Genomic DNA, 18,225 nt, shown 5'->3' with positions numbered 1-18,225 from the left:
AATAAGTAAATAAAATTAATTAAGAAATAATTTCCTCTCTTTAAGCAAGATTGCTAAAAACGATCAGATAAAATCAGTTGATAGCCTAACTATAGGCGCAGATGGCTATGGATTAGGAATGAGTCATAATTACTTATTTAAAATGAAAATAAGTATAAAAATTAAGAAAAAAATATAAGAGTCGTTTAAATATTTATTAAAATAGGTATGTAACTTAAAAAAATTAATTCTCTATTAAAAATTAAAATAAATATAAGATTAAGATATAAATATAAAATTTATTAAAATAAATATATAAATAAGTAAATAAAAAAACGTATTACCATCTTTAGCTACAAGTTTAAAGACGTAAACATAATAAAAAAAAATTCATTAATCATAAAATAAAGTTGTTTAAAGATGCCAAAATAAAGTGACAAAATATTCTTTGCCAGTACAAAGTCAGTGAGCACATCAAATCTAATCGTAAAATATTATGCAAAGGAGAAGACTAAGACTCAGAACTCCAACTAGAAACAGAAAAACAGTAATTAACCTCTCAACACACATGATTATATAAACAATTAGCCATTGGAGGAGACATTTGATTAAGTTAATGATGAGTGGCATTTGAGCACCTTTTTGAATAGGCACAATTGTGGGCAAGGTAACCTACCCTACCTACCTACCTACGTGTCGGGCCTGCCCATAGTGCCTATTTGTTGGGCATCCTTTCCCATTGCATCCGATTTCGGACGGCTCCAATTAATGGGAATAAATCTATTGTTATTAATTAATTAATTATAATAATAGTTTATACTTGCGATTAAGAGAATAAGTTGGACTGACAGTCTGACACCATCTTCGTAGGTCAAGACAAGGAAAAAAAGGGCTCCGGTTGTTCTAATGGACTTTCATCTTTCACATATTTAATCATATCTTGGCCATTTGTTCATTCGATGCCTCCCTGGAGTTTAATTTAGTGAGTAAATTACCTTCCACCCTAAATTCTAAATTATTTGAGTAAATTTGATAAAAGAATAAATAAAACTCCTAACATGTGAAAAATAATAATTTTTTTTCTTAATTTTATAACTCAATTCCATTTTCTCACATACTGTTTCACAGGTGTTCAAAACTTTTAATATAAAAAAAAACCTATCATATTTTCTATCTCTCTCTCTCTTCTTCCCGATGACGAATTAATCAGAATTCAATTATCTATTATTTTTTTTCTTTCTAATTAATCAAGAGTTCTACAGACCAGATAGGTTGACAGACAAGCTTACAGAATGAAGCTAAAATACTTCCATCCACATTGCATTAAAAAAAGTATAATGTAATGTAAGTGAGGGCATTTTAATCTTTTAACCCCTATTCTGTAAGTTTGTCTGGCAACCTGTCTGTCTCTCAAGAATTTTTCATCAATTAATAGTTTACCTATCACCGAATTTGATAAAGAAATTAATAAACTATCACATTCTAGTTAATTCTCTAAATAGAGGGAGATAAAGGAGAGAGAGAGAAAATATAAGTACATGTTAACAATTATAATGATGATAAAAGGGGAAAAAGTACTAAAAGGCTAACAAAAACATGTTCACTTCTCTACTTCCCAATAAACGGGTACTATCAGATTGAATAACAAATGGGGGGTAATGCGTTAGATTTGAAATAGCAAACTCTCTCCAGAAAATTAAGAATCTCAATCTTTGCAAAATGGCAGAGAGACGGCTGTTGAAGGCTCTCTTGTGGTAACTCTTGGATACAAACTATGAGAAATGGTGATTGTCATCTCACAATGTACCAGGTGTTTCTTGACAACTCAGAGAAGATTGACATACAACACCTTAGTTAGCAGATACATCTGAAGAAGAATCCAATTTCAGATGGCCTGAAATTGAACCCAGTTTGTTCTATCTTTGGTGATATCAGGGTCACTTCCAGGTTCAATTGTTTATGAAAGAGAGAGTGTTTCCAGTCGATCAGCACTCAAAGTACCTTCCACCAGCACCGCCACGTGAGTAATTTTGCTTCTGAGGAGACCTTCCCCAGAAACTTCGTCCTTACTAACCATTAGCCAGAGTTGTGTCCCAGAATTTACGTGCTGATGTAATGTAAATTAAAAGAGAAGATGAAGAATGGCCCGACTTGGGTGACATTTTTTCTATTCGACAATCTGGCATAAGCAAATAAACAAAGTTTACTTGGGGAACTCAATAACTTTTAGTTTCATTGTTCGTCCCAGTTGGCATCTTCAAAGATAATGAAAGCCATGGTAAATTAACAAGAACTAAAAGATGTAGACAGCAAACCTAACATTCCCTCAACCATATGTGCCTAGGCATCTACCTGAACCCAACTACTTAAAATAGCAGATAAAAGAGAACCCAACTACTTGAACGACTGGATAATATCACAGAGAAGATTTTTTGTTTTAGAGCGGTTACCTTGGTAAATAACAACTGGCGGGCTGCTATTGCCACTGCAAAGACATTGCCCCATTGAACTTGTGCGGATCAGACATACCCAGAGTGTAGAGGCAAATCCACTCACATTCTTTTTCTCAACAAATCATTTGATAAGTAGCAATTTCCTTGTAACTGTTACACAAAATCAACTAGTTGAGAGCAGAAACGGACGAGACAGACAGTGAAGCAAACATTCGAAGGATAATTTAATCTTGGTATGGCCCATTTATTAAGCAGTTGTTTGATTAGATTACCCAGGAATGGGAATTGAAGAGAAATGGGAAGAAGTGAGAAGAATGAATGGGTTGCTGTCCAAGTGGCTTAACCTCTATGTATCAAAATCACTTTGTGTAGTTTCGGGCACATACATATAAGAAGTTATATCATTTTTGAATGTGTCTACATACTTTCTGCAGTCTAGGCAGTCTAGGCTAAGAATCTTGGAATTGGAGGGAAAAAGAAGTGCTTGAACCAGCTTTGGAAGAACCCATTGTTTCTCCAGTTCCACGTCAAATTGGCAAACACTATTTCTTACTAGATATATCTTAACAAAAGATTTTGACTATGTACTTTCTATACCGATATAAGGAAATGATACATGAGCAAATGTGTAAAAGGCTAATGAACTGAACATAAATGAATTACCAGTAATTGCTGCAGGAGAATAAGATCTGCCCTTGAAATAATAAAGCATTTGCAAGTTCTCTTGGGGTAACAGGGGAAATCAACTCTTTTAGAATGTGATACTGGAAATCCAAACATATATCATATCTGGACAGGCATCCAAGCATGCAGGCAGATCAACCAGAAAGCCATCCCAAACGTCTCATAATGGTACACCTAGACTCTCTGATCCATTTTATTCGTAGAAACTCACAGTATCTTTCATATTCTTCATGATATCCTTCAATATCGTGTAAATGTCCTTGATCTGTGGGTGATTAGTGTTGTCTACAGTGAAAACATGCACCCCATCACCAATCTCAACCCAGCTACAACCTGGATTTTTCCGAATTCTTCTCTCTTTCATAAACTTTCTCATATTCAAAACACCATCTAAGTCACCACAGTCCGAATATATATTGGCTAGTAGGACATAACTTCCAGAGTTTTCTGCATCCAATTCAATCAGATTCTTAACTGCAATTTCGGCGAGTTTTGCATTGGCATGGACCCGACAAGCACCAAGCAGAGATCTCCAAACATCAGCATTTGGTTCCATAGGCATATCATCAATCAAATCTTTGGCCTGATCCAGTAACCCAGCCCGACCAAGTAGATCTATCATGCATGCAAAGTGCACAGAGGTTGGAGTAATACCATGTTCCTTAGTCATTATCTTGAAATAATGTTGACCTTTAGACAAAAGGCCGGAATGGCTACATCCTGATAAAACAGACACGTAGCTTATATTATCAGGTCTGCATCCCATTGTTAACATATTCTCAAAAATCTCTAGTACTTTACTACCTTGGCCACTCTGAGCATACCCATCCATAATTGAATTCCAAGAAATCAAATTCTTTACAACTAAAGAATCAAAAACTTTCCGTGCTTCTCCAATTCTTCCACATCTTGAATACATAGTAATGACGCTATTTGCAATTGAAACATCAAAAGCAAACCCCAACTTTTCAGTTTGAGCTACGACTTGGCTCCCAAGCTTCAATACAGCTGAATCTGCACAGACACTAGTTAAAATTGAAAAGGTAACCCAATCGGGCTTAACCCCTTCTCGAAGCATTAGAATGTACAATCTCAAGCCCTCTTCCCAAAGTCCCTGGTTCACATATGTGGATAACATTGAGTTCCAAGTAATGACATTCCGCTTGGGCATTTTTCTAAAATATTCGAAAGCCTCTTGGACATCACCAGTCTGAGCAACCATGGTGGCAGTCATTGTCCATGATATGGTATCTCTTATTGGCATCAAATCAAAAGCACGTTTTGCACTCTGAACATTGTCGCATTTTGCATACATTGTAACAAGAGAATTCCCTAGAGGAACATAGGAATCCATTCCAGTCTTGATTGCATGTGTATGGAGCTGTTCCCCAAGACAAATTTCCTTCAAACGTGAACAAACTCCAAGAACAGTGGAAACAGTAAACTCATCCAAGGCCACAGGAAACTTTCTCATCTTCTCAAACAATACCAAAGCTTCTTCATTGTGCCCAGACCATGCCACTCCTGCAATTAAGGAAGTCCATGAAACTACACTGTGTTCTGTCAAGTCACTGAAAATCTGCACTGCAGATTCTAAGCATCCACACTTTGCATACATATTGATCAGACCACTAGCAACATGCATGTCACGATTTGGCTCCCTTTGGATAATTCGAGCATGCACATGCATACCCCACCCCAGATCATGAATGCTTGCACATGCACTAAGGACACTAGCATAAGTCAAGGAATTTGGTTGTAAACCCTGTTTCCACATCTCGACAAACATATTAAGAGCGTGGACCTCATACTCTTGCTCAGATAAGATGGAAATAATAGTGTCCCAAGAAACAGCGTCATGCTCATGCATCTGATTGAATAAACTGAGAGCACTCTCAATGCCGTATAATTTTGAGTAAGCATAAACCATACTGTTCAAACAAAACAAATTTGGACTAGATATGCTCGAGAATACATGCTCAGCTAACTTAAGCTCACCGCATTTGATATACATATCAATAATAGAGGATCTAATAGACACGTCTCTCCCAAAATCAAATTTCTCTGCAAGAGCATGCAACTGGAAAGCCAAGTCTTGGTATCCAAGTCTAGCACAGGACTTGATTGCACAAGAGAAGGACAGGATATCACGAAGAGGGTAACGATCCTGAATCATCAATGCAAAAGCCTTCAGACTATCCTCATATAGTCCATTATCGAAATAACCCGACATCATGGAATTCCAAGAGACAATGTCTCTCTCAGGCATTTGTTCAAACAGCTGCTCTGCTTCAGTCATGAACCCTGAAGATGCAAACCCACTAATCATAGTATTCCAACTGAATAAATTAGGCAATTCAATGCCGGTAAAAATCTGGAAAGCGTCGCCAATGAAGCTGCATTTCGAGTAAATGTTAATAAGGTGGTTTTGGAGGAAAGTTGAAGAAACCAAACCCGAGCGGATGAGTTGGGCATGCAGTTTTCTGGCAATTGAAATGGACCTGGAAGCTGCACAGGCAATCATGGCTTCATAGTACTTCTGAGATAGCTCCATATAAGAACGATTTGCATAGAGGTTGTACATTACTAATTTCTGGAATTTATGTTCCTGCAAGTGCACAAGAATAATTCATAACAAGGAACATAGGGCATGGCCAAATAACATGCTGCAGAATGTGTGTGCATATCAGGGGCGGATCCAAAAATCTATGTAGGGGGAGGCTGAAATTTTTTTGAGGTGTAGAACTACACATCACAGATTTTGTGGTGGGCTATAATTTTTTTTTTTTGACTGGATTATTATTAAAGATTATTTTTTTTACATTAAAAAATTAATTTTTTATATTAAAAATTTTTACATTAAAAAATAATTTTAATAGTGGACTGCACTGGGTTTCAGCCCAGGGCAGCTCACACATGCATCCGCCCCTGGTGCATATACATGAAGATGAATGCATGCATTAAGATTGGTCACAACAGGCTAGCAGCAAAACCATGTCTTAACATCCATAGTAAAAAGAAATTTCTGAAAGTTCATAAACAAACTTTAGGGCCTGTTCAGTTGTAGAAAACATTTTCTATTTTCCAACTCCAATTTTCTGTTGAATAATTGAACCCCCTGTTAGAAAATAGAAAACTCAGTTTTCATACCATGAATTAGAAAACATCCTTTTGGATGTTCTCTAAATTTTCTAAGATTGAATGCTATGACTTTTTGAAACATAATTGGAGTTCAAAACTAGAAAATGTTTTCTGAAACTGAACGAGGCCCTACTGACCAAAAATAAAAATTACCTGAGTTCCTTTTTTGCATTTCATTGAAGAGATCCATGAAAAGCATGTAATCTCACATTAAAAAACATTTTTTTTAGTTCTCAATAACAGAGAATGAAAAGATTAAAATTAAGAAAAAAGACATTCCAGACATTATTTCTTAAAAGCTTGCAGATAATTCAAAAATAAGTCCATCAGAAATGAAATAATTCAAAATGACAATGGTTAAAGTTTTCCTCAACTTTGAAAGTCAAAACAAGTATGATAAAAATGAAAATAATACACAAAAGGCCTTTACCTACTTTAACAAACACACACACACACACAGATATAGATAGGTTCATATTCTTGGTTGGCTTTGTTTGTGTATTTCTTCTGTTTGTTTTTTCAACTAGGTTTCTGAGACAAAAATTGTTAGATTGGCAGGCAACTCAGCAGTACATTGTCAAGTCTCATTGTGTTGACAGAATTATCTAACTGTAGCTATAAGCTTCACCTATTGGCAATTGATGTTTAAAACATACAAAGCATTCAATGTTCCTTCCCTTTTGTTAAAGAACATAGAATGTGCCAGAAGTGCTTACACTTTGCAGTGCTTCAAGCCTTCTCTGCAGTGCTTCATGTTCAGCCTGGATATGAAACGGAACACCATGCTTCTGATACACATTGGTTTGAGCCAAATCTTCATCAATGCCACTTGCAGTAATTGTGTCTGGGTCCACATCAGGGGGTACTGGATCGCCCTCTCTGAGAAATACTGATGGCCTTTTCCACTGATATGCAGGCGACCTCTTTTTCTCATGGCTGGCTTGTTGCTCTTTTGTGAGGGTCACTGGTGCTAAGTGATAAGACTTAGCCATACATATCAATCGCTGAATTGCCCTTTCCAACTTCCACCAATGGGTTATTGAATGGATCATCATATTTAAGAGGTGTTGAGCTGTTCAGAAGATCCATATAAGGAACCAACTACAATCATGAACAAGTAGAAGATTCACATTTAACAAACTTAACGCCAATGGACATTAACACATTAAAACATGAAGTCCTAGGAAAGCCAATAACTTAAGAAGGATCCCCTCAAGAATTTTTAAAAAGAAATGAGCTATAAATTTTAATTTAATATTGTTAGGTGAAAATTTTCTTATCTTAAGCCTTTCAATAAAGTATTGATATTGATCAAATCCAATGAATATGCAGACCAGGGAGTAAAGCTCAGGATCGTACATGCCTCTTCTATCAGATCTTAACTGGCGACGCCTGACAAGATCAGCTACAGAGCCAGGATGGCTGTACCTTGACTTCCTCATCATTTACCTCAGTGCAATAATAATGATCGCTGTTGCTAAAATACAAGCCACTATTGCAACACTAGGTCCAGACAGCTTTTTCATCTGAGACACGAACCAAAATGGGTAACAGTGTATGTATCAACTACATGTATATAGGAAAGATAAAATGAAATGAAAATCTGTTGGCATAAACCACTAATGTATGGTCATGCAAGCAAAAACCTGAATTTGTTTCCAACAATTAACTATTAATTTTGTAACAATTTAGATTGACCATATAGAAACTAGGCATCAATTATACATCTTTAACAGATTCCAGCTATTTTCTTCCAAATGAATATATCGTTGCAATTAAATATGAAGCCATGTACGAAATGTACCAAAAAGTACAGATGTATTCCTGCTGTTTTATACCTTCCTGTCAAGAACAGGAAGATTTGCTGGGTTAATATAAGGAGAAAATCCATAACGGTGACTGTCGTGAAATTATCTCTCCACTGTTCTTGTCCTTATTGGTAGCAGTGGCAAGGCTATTACTTTGTGACCCAAAGATAACGAGTTCCAATTGTGGAAATAGCCTCTTTGCAAAAAAGCAATGGAAAGGTTGCGTACAAATATATTCCTTTCCCGACCCTTGCAAAAGAAGTCTTGTGCACTAGGAACACCCTTTTAATGTGCTGGTCCTCCTTTGTGAAATCAAAACAGTTGGCACGAGTTCAGGTGAATGTGCAGGTAGGTAGACATAGTTCCAGAACAGAAGTAAACATTGGGAGCTGACCAGTACGATTTCTAACAGCTAAAAGCAAACATTGGGCCGTTTACAATATCAACTAGTATTTATGGTAGCAAAATGACTTGCAAGTTACATAAAGAACACTCAAAGTTGCATCAGAAAGGATTAATTAATATCACAACTAAGTTGAGCAAGACAAGGCAATCATTTTGGGGGGAAAAAAACACCAAAACTGAAAGATTGTCATCTCCGAGCACTAAAACGGAAAGAATATCAACAAATTACCACGAAAGCCACAGTGAGGAGAGGAAGTGAAGTAATTGTTTCTTGCAACATAACAACTTGACCTTCGAAATGCACCACCTCATTAAGAGTGCGCTTGGAGATATCAGAACGGCCAGAATCGCTTAATGCCCTTAAGACAAACTTTCCACACATCGCCCTCGGGTTCCATCTCAGACAGCCATAAGTAAGCTCCAATTCGGTACCCAACTCCACTACATTTGCAGGAAAATGATGTTTCGCCACAAGTATTGTGGTCTGAAATCACAAATTATGGGTAAGAGTAAGACAGGTCGCCCCAGAGCGCACACACAATTTACAAAACCAAATTTGCTTGCAAGTTTGAGCGTGGGAGCGAGAGTGAGATTACCGAAAATGTAACGGCATGAAGTCGGAGGGTCCACACTGGTGATGATGCCATAATCGGAGAAAGAAAAATGTCATCCTTAAATAAACAAACAAACGAACAAACAAATTGAGCTCAAATGATTGTAGAATTTGATCATAAATTAGGGTTAGGCGGTCTGTGTAACTTACCGGGGTCTAACCACGCCATACCAGCTCTGAACCACCAACCTCACGCACAACAGGCATGATGGAGAGGTTCACGAAGAAAAGGATTGTTTGGCAACGAAACGAACCAACAATCCATACACGGATGGAGATGACCTACTCGTTCAATCCCGAACCCGAAGCGGCCCAACTTTCAGGTCCGAAAGATTGTTTCACGGACCGGACCCTGACCCGATCCAACCCTCAGGAAAAAGGGAAATCATGGTGCGGGCGAAAAAGTGACCATATTTCTGGTTGGAGTTTTTCAGGTTGAGGAGAAAGTGACCATCTTTCTGCTTTTCTTTTACGTCCCAAATCAAAGTACCTCTTTCATGGTTTTTACTTCCAAATTTTGCCAATCCAATCCACCCCCTTTTTGTTAAAAATCTCCATAGATTTTTGTCTAAGCATTTCAAAAAATTTTATTCTTAAAATTTGAATACACGTGTCGTATTGACGTATATAAATGATAGAGTAAAGAGACTTAAGAGTTCTGATACGAAATCATATGATGTAACGTTCAACTGTCAAATTCATCATCTTAATATTTTTCTCTTTTTATTTTTTAAATTAAATAAAAAAAATTGTAGAAAGATAATTTATATTAATAATTCATCTAAACGTGACCATAAATATTAAGAAAGTGATTTTTGTTAAATGAACATTTTCGTCGACACTTTAATGTCGAAAAAAATAACATGGGTTTAAATATTAAAAGTGAATGATTTTAAAAACTGTAAAATTATATTAAAATTTTTATAACCTACCAAATATTGAGATTTTCAAAATTTATTAAGGTTAATTAAAAAAAACTATTTGGACAAAACAAATAGATTTAACTGAATAGAGGTTTAAAAGCTAATTTTAGGAAAATATATGTTGTTCGGAAAAATAATTGAAGATCGAGACGGTGAATTGGGTTTTTAAATTAAAATAATTTTTCTCGAGTTTTTAACTTTTAAAATCAAATTAAGTGTGTGATTTGCTAATGAATGAATAGATGCAATAGTCTCAACCATCAAATACAAATAACACACAAGATTTTGTTTGAGATTTGAGCTTACATCCTCTCTTAGCAAGTTAAAAACTTGAATATTCAAAAATAGATAAAATAACCCTATATTTTGTACAAGAACTAAACTTTGATTATTAATTAATCTTGCTCTAACAAACACTTGTAACAATTTAAAACCCATCACCTCATAAGCAAGTAAAATAAAAAGCCGGCTTATAACCTTTTAACTTGAATAAAAAAGAAGGGTTTTCCTGCAACAAATCTTTCACACTTTGAGTGCTTTAAAAGTTTTGAATGCCTTCAGCTTTGAATGCACAGAGAAAATTTTTAAGTGAGTCTATGTGTTGGTAGTGGTAGATGAGTTGCTTTTAAAGTCTCTTTTTGGTGGTTCTATTAGTTGGAGAACATAACTTGTTAGTTTGAAATTTGACCATTTTTTTCGATCAAATAAGCAACATCAATAAAGAAAATGGAAATTTAAAAGAGAATATATAATATTAAGAGATAAAGATGAATAGATGAGATAAGAGTATGTTATGAAAGAAATAATATGACAATCTAATAGGTAAAGGAGAAAAAGTAGCTAAATTTAAAAAAAAAAAATATTTAGGGTGCGTTTGATATGATAGAGGTAAAAATTAAGGATGGAATTCTAATTCTATGGAATTGAAAAGCTATTTGATAAAATTTTCTAAAATTTAGATGAAATTCGAATTCTACCCTCATTTTTCATGTCTATCAAATGCACCCTTAGAGTGTGTTTGATTGCACATATTTTTCATGAAAAATATGTAATTATTACACATTTTTTATGAAAAATAATCAAACACTCTTAATTTTTCTATAGAAAAATATGTATAGTACAATTATTTAAAGCTTCTTTCCATGAAATTCATTTTCCAAGAGGGTGAGATGGTTTTTGTTTTCTAAACAATATTACCTAAAATTAAATTCTAGGTAATGCAATCAAACACACATTTAAAATCGGAGTATTTGGTAAACCAAACCTCTCAAGTTTCGTCCACTATAAACCTTTATATAGTCAACTAAAGCGTGATTTTGGTTAACTAGTCTAACTTTGTTAGAAGATTTTACCAAACATTGGAATCATTTGGTCAACTAGGACTTGCATTTGGTAAGCTAGATTATGTACCTGAAAAGTTGAGATATATCTTATTTCCTTGTAGTCAATTAATTCTATTATTTGATCCATTTAATACAAAGAAAAAATTAGTGATTTTGATCATGGGAACACTTGGTAGACTAAGTCTTTTTAGTGGTCGACTAAATTAGGTGCCAATTATGACTTAAACAAGTATATTGTATCATTTTGGTTGACCAACTTTAAGTAATGGTTGACTACACAGATTAGACCCATAGCATGATACACATTGCTTCAAATTGGTGGACTATTCAACAATGTTTAGTTGACTTAATAAAAGAAAAAAAAATTAAAGATACCAATAAACAGACTTCGAAACTAGTTGACCATGTAAGGAAAAATTTATGAATGAATAATCCTCCTAAAAAAAATTATTTATAATATAGGACATTGATAGAATTTTGTCATCTTTAAAAAATGATTTCTTGTACCCTCGAGATTAACAGTGGGATTTATATTAATTGGGTTCATAAACTTGATAATTTAGTGCAGTCTCACCTAAGTTGAAACTAATCATTAAATAAATATATTTAATTATATATTTAGGGTTTAGATGAACATAATTAGATCTCATTAGTGAGTAATAGGAATAACAAATAAATGAGTGAAAGTCAATTATATGAAACTTAGGTCAATAATTTTGTCACAATGGTATTTAACTTGGGATGGTTAATTACTCTTACATGTAAAGAGCCAATTTATAATCCAATGATATCTTTTGAAAAACATAATAAATAGAAAAAATGAACTGAAAAAAAAAAAAGAAAGAGGAAAAGAGAGGAGAGGGCTTGGCCACAAAGGTTATATCTACAAGACAAAATAGCATACTAATGTTATGTCATTGTATTCAGCTTAAGTTTTCATACAAGGGTATAATTGTATTTATAAAAATGTATCAATAAATATAAATTTATAAGCTATCTAGGATCATCTTTATTGGTTATTATTTTTCTCTCAAAATTCACAAGAAATAGAGAATGGCCGAAAGTTCAGTGATCTGCTAAAGACAAAGGCAAGCCTAAAAAACTCAATTCAAATTAAAATATGTGAAGATAAATTCGCAAAATATTATTTGTCAATGTTAGAAAAAGCTAATGAGCAGATAAAATCAAATCATAAAATAGTATGAAAGCGACAAAGACTGCGAAAAAAGCCCAACTAAGAAACAGAAAACAGTAATAAAGCTCTGAACACATATGATTATATAAACAAAAGCCACTAGCCAATGGAGGAGACATTTGATTTAGTTAATGATGAGGGGGCAATTGAGCACCTTTTTGAATAGGCACAATTGTGGGAGGTACCCACACGTCGGCCTGCCCATGGTGTGCGCCTATGTATTGGGCATCCTTTCCCATTGCATCCGATTTCGGACGGCTCCAATTAAAAGGGAATAAATTTATTGCTATGAATGGATTATAATTATAATTTAGGATTAAGAGAATAAGTTGGACTGACACCATCTTAGTAGGTCAAGACAGGAAAGGCTCCAGTTGTTCTAATGGACTTTCCTCTTCTACATCAACTCCATACATACATATATATATATATTTAATCATATCTTCTCCATTTGTTTATTAATCAGTGCTCTACCGGCCGCCCCCAGCGAGCGTCTCTTCTTGTGGCACAAGCTCCATTTGGCTGCTAATTCAAACCACTTTCAACCCCTCTGATTAAATTAATTATGCAGCTCAGCAGGACAGGAGATTTTGGATTTTTGTTTAGTCAGGTAGTTGGTATCTTTTATTTAATTAATAATAATGGTTTCTGAGAATATTCCAACCATTTAAAACTACTGTTATGGGAAAGCGTTGGGCCTCAGACATTGGGCGCATTCTTCAATTTTGACACGATACAACACAAGGTGAAGGTTTTAATGAAATGCGGAATTCTAAATTCTAACTTAAGGGATTATTTTGACAGATAGTTTATATAACCAAAGTCAACATAATTTTTAAATCACAAATGTCTATTCTTAATATCAAAGGGTAGCTCGAGTTATGAGTATACTTATACATCCTAAATGATTATTTTAATGAGTATTTTAAAGTTAATTACATAACTATTAATATTGGATGAACAAAGCCAATATAATTCTTAAGGGAGTTAGTGAAGTTTTTTTCCAAATTTCTTTAGATATCAAGAGGTTTGTTCATTTGCGCATTTATATATTTTATTATTTATTTAGATCTCTTAAGTGTGATTTTTGGTTGAGATTTAGGAATGCCCTAATTTAAAATTGTGAACGCCTTTGATTGTTATTTTTAAATGAAATTATTACTTAAAAAAATAGAAAAATATTTTTATATTGAGAAATTAAGTTCAATATCTAAAAGAGTGTTGTATTAAGTTTTAGCAAAAATATCATTAATTAGGGTTATATTTAAATTCAAATTAATTTTATGATTGAAGAATGAATAAAAAAAAGAGATTGCTCATAGAGAGATTGATTTGAAAGCAAGACACTCTTCCAGATACTTTAATTCCTCTCATGCGACTTTTTATATCACTTGCCAGTTGATTATATGAGGATATGGTTCACTTTCTTTCGTTCTCGACTACATTTATCACTTCTCATCAAACTCTATTCGGAGTGCTTGCTAGTAAGAATAGTAAATATATATATATATATATATATAAAGTGAAGGTGATTGATTACAGTGTTGAATTTTTTGTCGGTAAATAATGGAACCTAGATGTCAGATGAGTTTGTAGCAACTGGGAAGCCCCTACATAACATAATTAGGAGAGTTCAATGGTTGATATGTTGATGAACACCTTAAATTGTTACATGCTCTGCCAGGTTTCTTTGTAACTTTCATATTTTTTTTTTTTTTTTGGGTGTAATTTCTAGTGTAAAATTTCGATTTGTCTATTTTTTAATACCAAAGTTTCAAGCAATTGAAGATAAATTAATACAACCATCAAATTCTTGTGAACCGTCACACTAGTCACAATAAATCACACGACATACAGATTTTATCATAAAAATCATCAACTTTATTAAAAGACGGTACAAAGAGTGAAAATCAGTCAACTTAGAATACGTTTTAGGAATAATATTCGTCACTTTTTTTTTTTTTTCCCTTTTCTTATTTATGCACAACTTTACCATGCATTGCTATCGTCGACCGTTACGCAATATATATATATATATATATATTTTATGAGGCCAAGGAATTAATCCAATAATTGGCAAAAGCTATTTAGTTGATTTGATGTGTGAAAATTAAACTTTTCGGACAGGTTCTGTGATAAGAAAATGGCGATAAGGAAGCACGAGAAATACAAATTGATGGAAGTGATGATTTGAAGTTGATGGTAGCGAGAAGGACAAAAGCAAATTCCACAGAACGAAGAAAAAGTAAGTTAAGAATGCTCACATATTTGTAGCTTTTAAATTAACTGCACTATGTACAAACGGATTACAGGCAATGGATAATTTGGTTTTGCCAGGTGCTATTACTAATGGCTTGACTAAGGCTCTGGAAATTAGAGAAAAAGTGAAAAATAATTGACAAGAGTAGTACAAGGGGAAATCCCTCAAGTACCTCAAGGCAAGAAAGTGTTTAGATCAAACTGTCTTTGTTGCTCCAATCTGGCCTCGGCCACGGCATCTGCGGAATTCTCCGGAAGTCCACCGCACTTCTGACACCGGCCGGCCACCAGGAGCTGCCGGCACGACGGACACGACGAATGAGATCCGAGCCAGGTGTCGATGCAGGCAACGTGGAAGCCGTGGCCGCACTGCGGCAGCACTCGGACCTCATCTCCGGCGACATAATCGGCCAAGCAAATAGCGCAGTCCGAGAATTTGCCGGCCATTTCAGCCGTGTAAGTCAGTTTGGGAAGAGAATTGAGCGTTTTCTTCTTGAGGCCTTTGTTCCCCGGCGCCGTAGGAGGGGAACGGCCGGCGAGGCGGCGGATCCAGGCGCAGCGAGCGACGGCGACGAGGCCGAGCACGCAGATTAGGGCACACAACAGGGCGGCGATGATAACGACGAAGTCCGAATCGACGTTGTTAATCGTCGGCGGCGGGGTGGATGAATTCACCTTCACCTCGCCGAGGATTCTCAAACGAAGCCGACTCATGTGGCAGAGAGAGAAAGAGAGAGAGAGAGTAGAGTAGGGGCCCGGATTGTGGAAGAGAGGCTTATAGCTTATCTGTATCAAAAAGCTTTCAACGCTGTGTTTTCATGAACAAATTGGAAAGAGAGCGACCAGCTTCGCAGCTATTTATAGAGTTTACCCGACCCGTAAAGAAAAATGTTTTAATAATAATAATAATAATAATAATAATAATAATAATAATAAAAACTTACCGTTAAATTATTCCCAACCGACTTTACAATAATATAATATGTGATTGAGATAAAAAAGGGAGAATCAAGCAGTCATCTCATTGTTCTCTACCACTCGATTGATGATTTATGTTCACTGCTTCTGCTTCTACTAAATCTCAATTCTCTCTCTCTCTCTCTCTCTCTCTCTCTCTCTCCACACATATATATATATATATATTAATTAAAGAATAGTAATCGTATTAAGTAATAAAAGTATAACATCAATCGAGTTGGGACTTGGGAGCGGCTACCATGTGCGGCTCAACCTCAACCAGCCTCCGCCGTCCGTTATCACTCACTGCCTGCCTGGCCGGCCGGCCTCGTGTCCACAATCGACGGGTAACACCCCTTTTTATCATTTCTGCTTCTTCTTTTTTTTTAAATTAAATTTGTTATTGTATTTTGGTCGAAGAATTTTGTAATAAATATAGGGGGGGGGTATGTATAACCACAGAAGAGAATTTGATTGATTATAGGCAATGGGCAAGCGGGGACAGTAGAAGAAGTGTTTGAGCTCTATATATGTTTTCTAAGAATAGACAGAGACACATACACAGGTCCATCTTATCCGTTTTTATTTCTGCTGCTTTTGCTTCTTATCCCCCCATCCATGGTGGCAAAATAAAATATTATTTCTTCCGGTCAAGTCTCCCAATAAAGACAAATAAAGCCTTCTTGCCCAGGCCAAGGAACCCCATCTGCTCATCATCATCATCATCATCACCATCCTTTGTTGCAGTTTGTATTGCAAAACCCAAAATCAATTTCTTATCCTCTTTCCTCGCACGTTCTCTAAATGACAATTTAGTTTGCTAGATCCGAGAAGAAACAAAAAGGTTGCCATGCCAAGCCAAGCCAAGGATTTGAGAGATGACTTCTTAGTGAATTATGCATCTTTATTTGTCGTTCTATCTATCTTTATTTTTTATTAATAAATTTTTTATATCAAGTCTAAGGGTTTGGGACCAATGATTTTTGGGGGTCGCCTTTGCAGTCAATTAGTAGCGACTGTGTACACACTATTGTGCTAGGCCTAAAGCGTGTGAGACTTCAAGGCTCCAACTACCACACACTTAAACTCTGGTGGTATGAATTCAGCCAAACTGATGTGATTGTCCTACCACATAGGTGGCGCTCAGTTTGCAATTAAGCAGAGAAAGACACACCAAGACCAAGAGAGTCACACTCGCCATCCAGTAAAGGTCGCCAGTTTTTGCATTTTACTTGCTTCATTGCTAAGGCATGGCAGCCCATTGCATTGGGCATCTCTTCCTATTCCTAGTTCCTGCCAAAACACACTGCTTATATATTCGGTCTTCAAACAAAATTATATCATGTTCCCCAACGGCTCCTCTTTTGTTAAGTCCTAATCACGAATAAGGACGTGTTTTCTCACTTCTAACTTATCCAGCGAAACACATTTCCTTCTACCCCAGAAGAGAGTCAAATGATCCTACGAAACAGGATATGTCTCCCAAGCATTGACACGTTAAATTGCTTGACAATTCTGCATACTCAGCGTCAAAACTACGATAAGGATGCGTGTTCTAGAAAAGCATATCCTCTAGGTCACCCGGCAACAAGAGAGATTGAAAAGCTGACCAGCTCTAAGATTTCCAGTACTACTGGATCACGCATCTTTAACCAAAAAAACCCCCCCCCAAACCCCATCTTTAAGAGTTTCTCAGACAGTTCAAACAGAATTGCCGATTCCAAACCACCACATGGTATTGGATGGAGATGGAGTGGACAATTCAAGAAAGGGTCATGGAAACCATGTGAAAGAAGGTAAAATTAGGAACGTCACAAATTCTTAACGGGAGAGGTTAAAAGTTCAGAAGCATGAACTGGTTGTTGAGAAGTTAAAATGGTTCTGCATCTGTGTGAACACGGTGGGTGGCGTCTAAAGGTAATGGAGACGAAGATCAGCTCTGAGATTGGACGCACATATTTTTTTTTTTTGTAATAGTAAAATCATACCCGTCGTGTTTCAGGTTTTCCTATTTTCAATCTCCATTAACAACTAATACATCAAATCTCCACTAACAAGAAAGAGGTCAACTGCATCTTTGCAACCCCACCACCCCAAGCATAAAGGAAAAAAAAAGGAAAGAAAAGAGTGCTCAGAAAATACAAATTTCCAGCATGCCAACAACCTTCCAAGAACATAAGTGGTTGAGCACACCCCAAAAAGGTACCTAAAAATGAAACATGAAAAGTAAGGGGCCTGAAAACCAAACTAACCAGAATCTAAGAGAAGCTATTGGAAGATGGAGAATGCAGCTCCCCCACGGATATGAGCATTACCCCAGAAAGCCATGAGAAAATTTTAAATATGTGTGGTTTGCACAGAGTGAGGAAGACGAGATATTGTATGTGGTGTGTAGAAGGTGAGAGGAGAGATCCAATGCTCCTCGTTTTTGAGGAAAAAAAAAAAAAAAGCGCTCAAATGACCAA

General features: G+C 35.7%; 2 protein-coding genes across 2 annotated transcripts; both read right to left on the bottom strand.

The window, feature by feature from the left end:
* Positions 1-1,469: 1,469 nt before the first annotated feature.
* LOC127807956 (pentatricopeptide repeat-containing protein At2g13600-like) lies at positions 1,470-9,700 on the bottom strand. The gene is given in 10 exon segments (XM_052346210.1): positions 1,470-2,158; positions 2,430-2,582; positions 3,096-5,420; positions 5,571-5,724; positions 6,974-7,243; positions 7,245-7,329; positions 7,617-7,783; positions 8,700-8,954; positions 9,067-9,141; positions 9,234-9,700. Coding segments are annotated over 5 exon segments (2,706 nt in total). The 5' UTR covers positions 7,703-7,783; positions 8,700-8,954; positions 9,067-9,141; positions 9,234-9,700; the 3' UTR covers positions 1,470-2,158; positions 2,430-2,582; positions 3,096-3,309.
* A 5,090-nt stretch (positions 9,701-14,790) lies between these two features.
* LOC127808718 (RING-H2 finger protein ATL80) lies at positions 14,791-18,162 on the bottom strand. The gene has a single exon (XM_052347299.1). It carries the CDS (start codon positions 15,515-15,517, stop codon positions 14,978-14,980), a length of 540 nt encoding a protein of 179 aa, XP_052203259.1. The 5' UTR covers positions 15,518-18,162; the 3' UTR covers positions 14,791-14,977.
* Between the last annotated feature and the right edge of the window lie 63 nt (positions 18,163-18,225).

Source organism: Diospyros lotus, chromosome 8 (genome assembly GCF_014633365.1).
Source record: "Diospyros lotus cultivar Yz01 chromosome 8, ASM1463336v1, whole genome shotgun sequence".
Taxonomy (NCBI): domain Eukaryota; kingdom Viridiplantae; phylum Streptophyta; class Magnoliopsida; order Ericales; family Ebenaceae; genus Diospyros; species Diospyros lotus.
The sequence above is the reverse complement of the archived record's forward strand: the minus strand, read 5'-3'. Positions and strand labels throughout refer to the sequence as shown.

Coding starts and splice junctions, on each gene's coding strand:
- LOC127808718 (XM_052347299.1), bottom strand. CDS start 15,517: ATGAGTCGGCTTCGTTTGAGAATCCTCGGCGAGGTGAAGGTGAATTCA.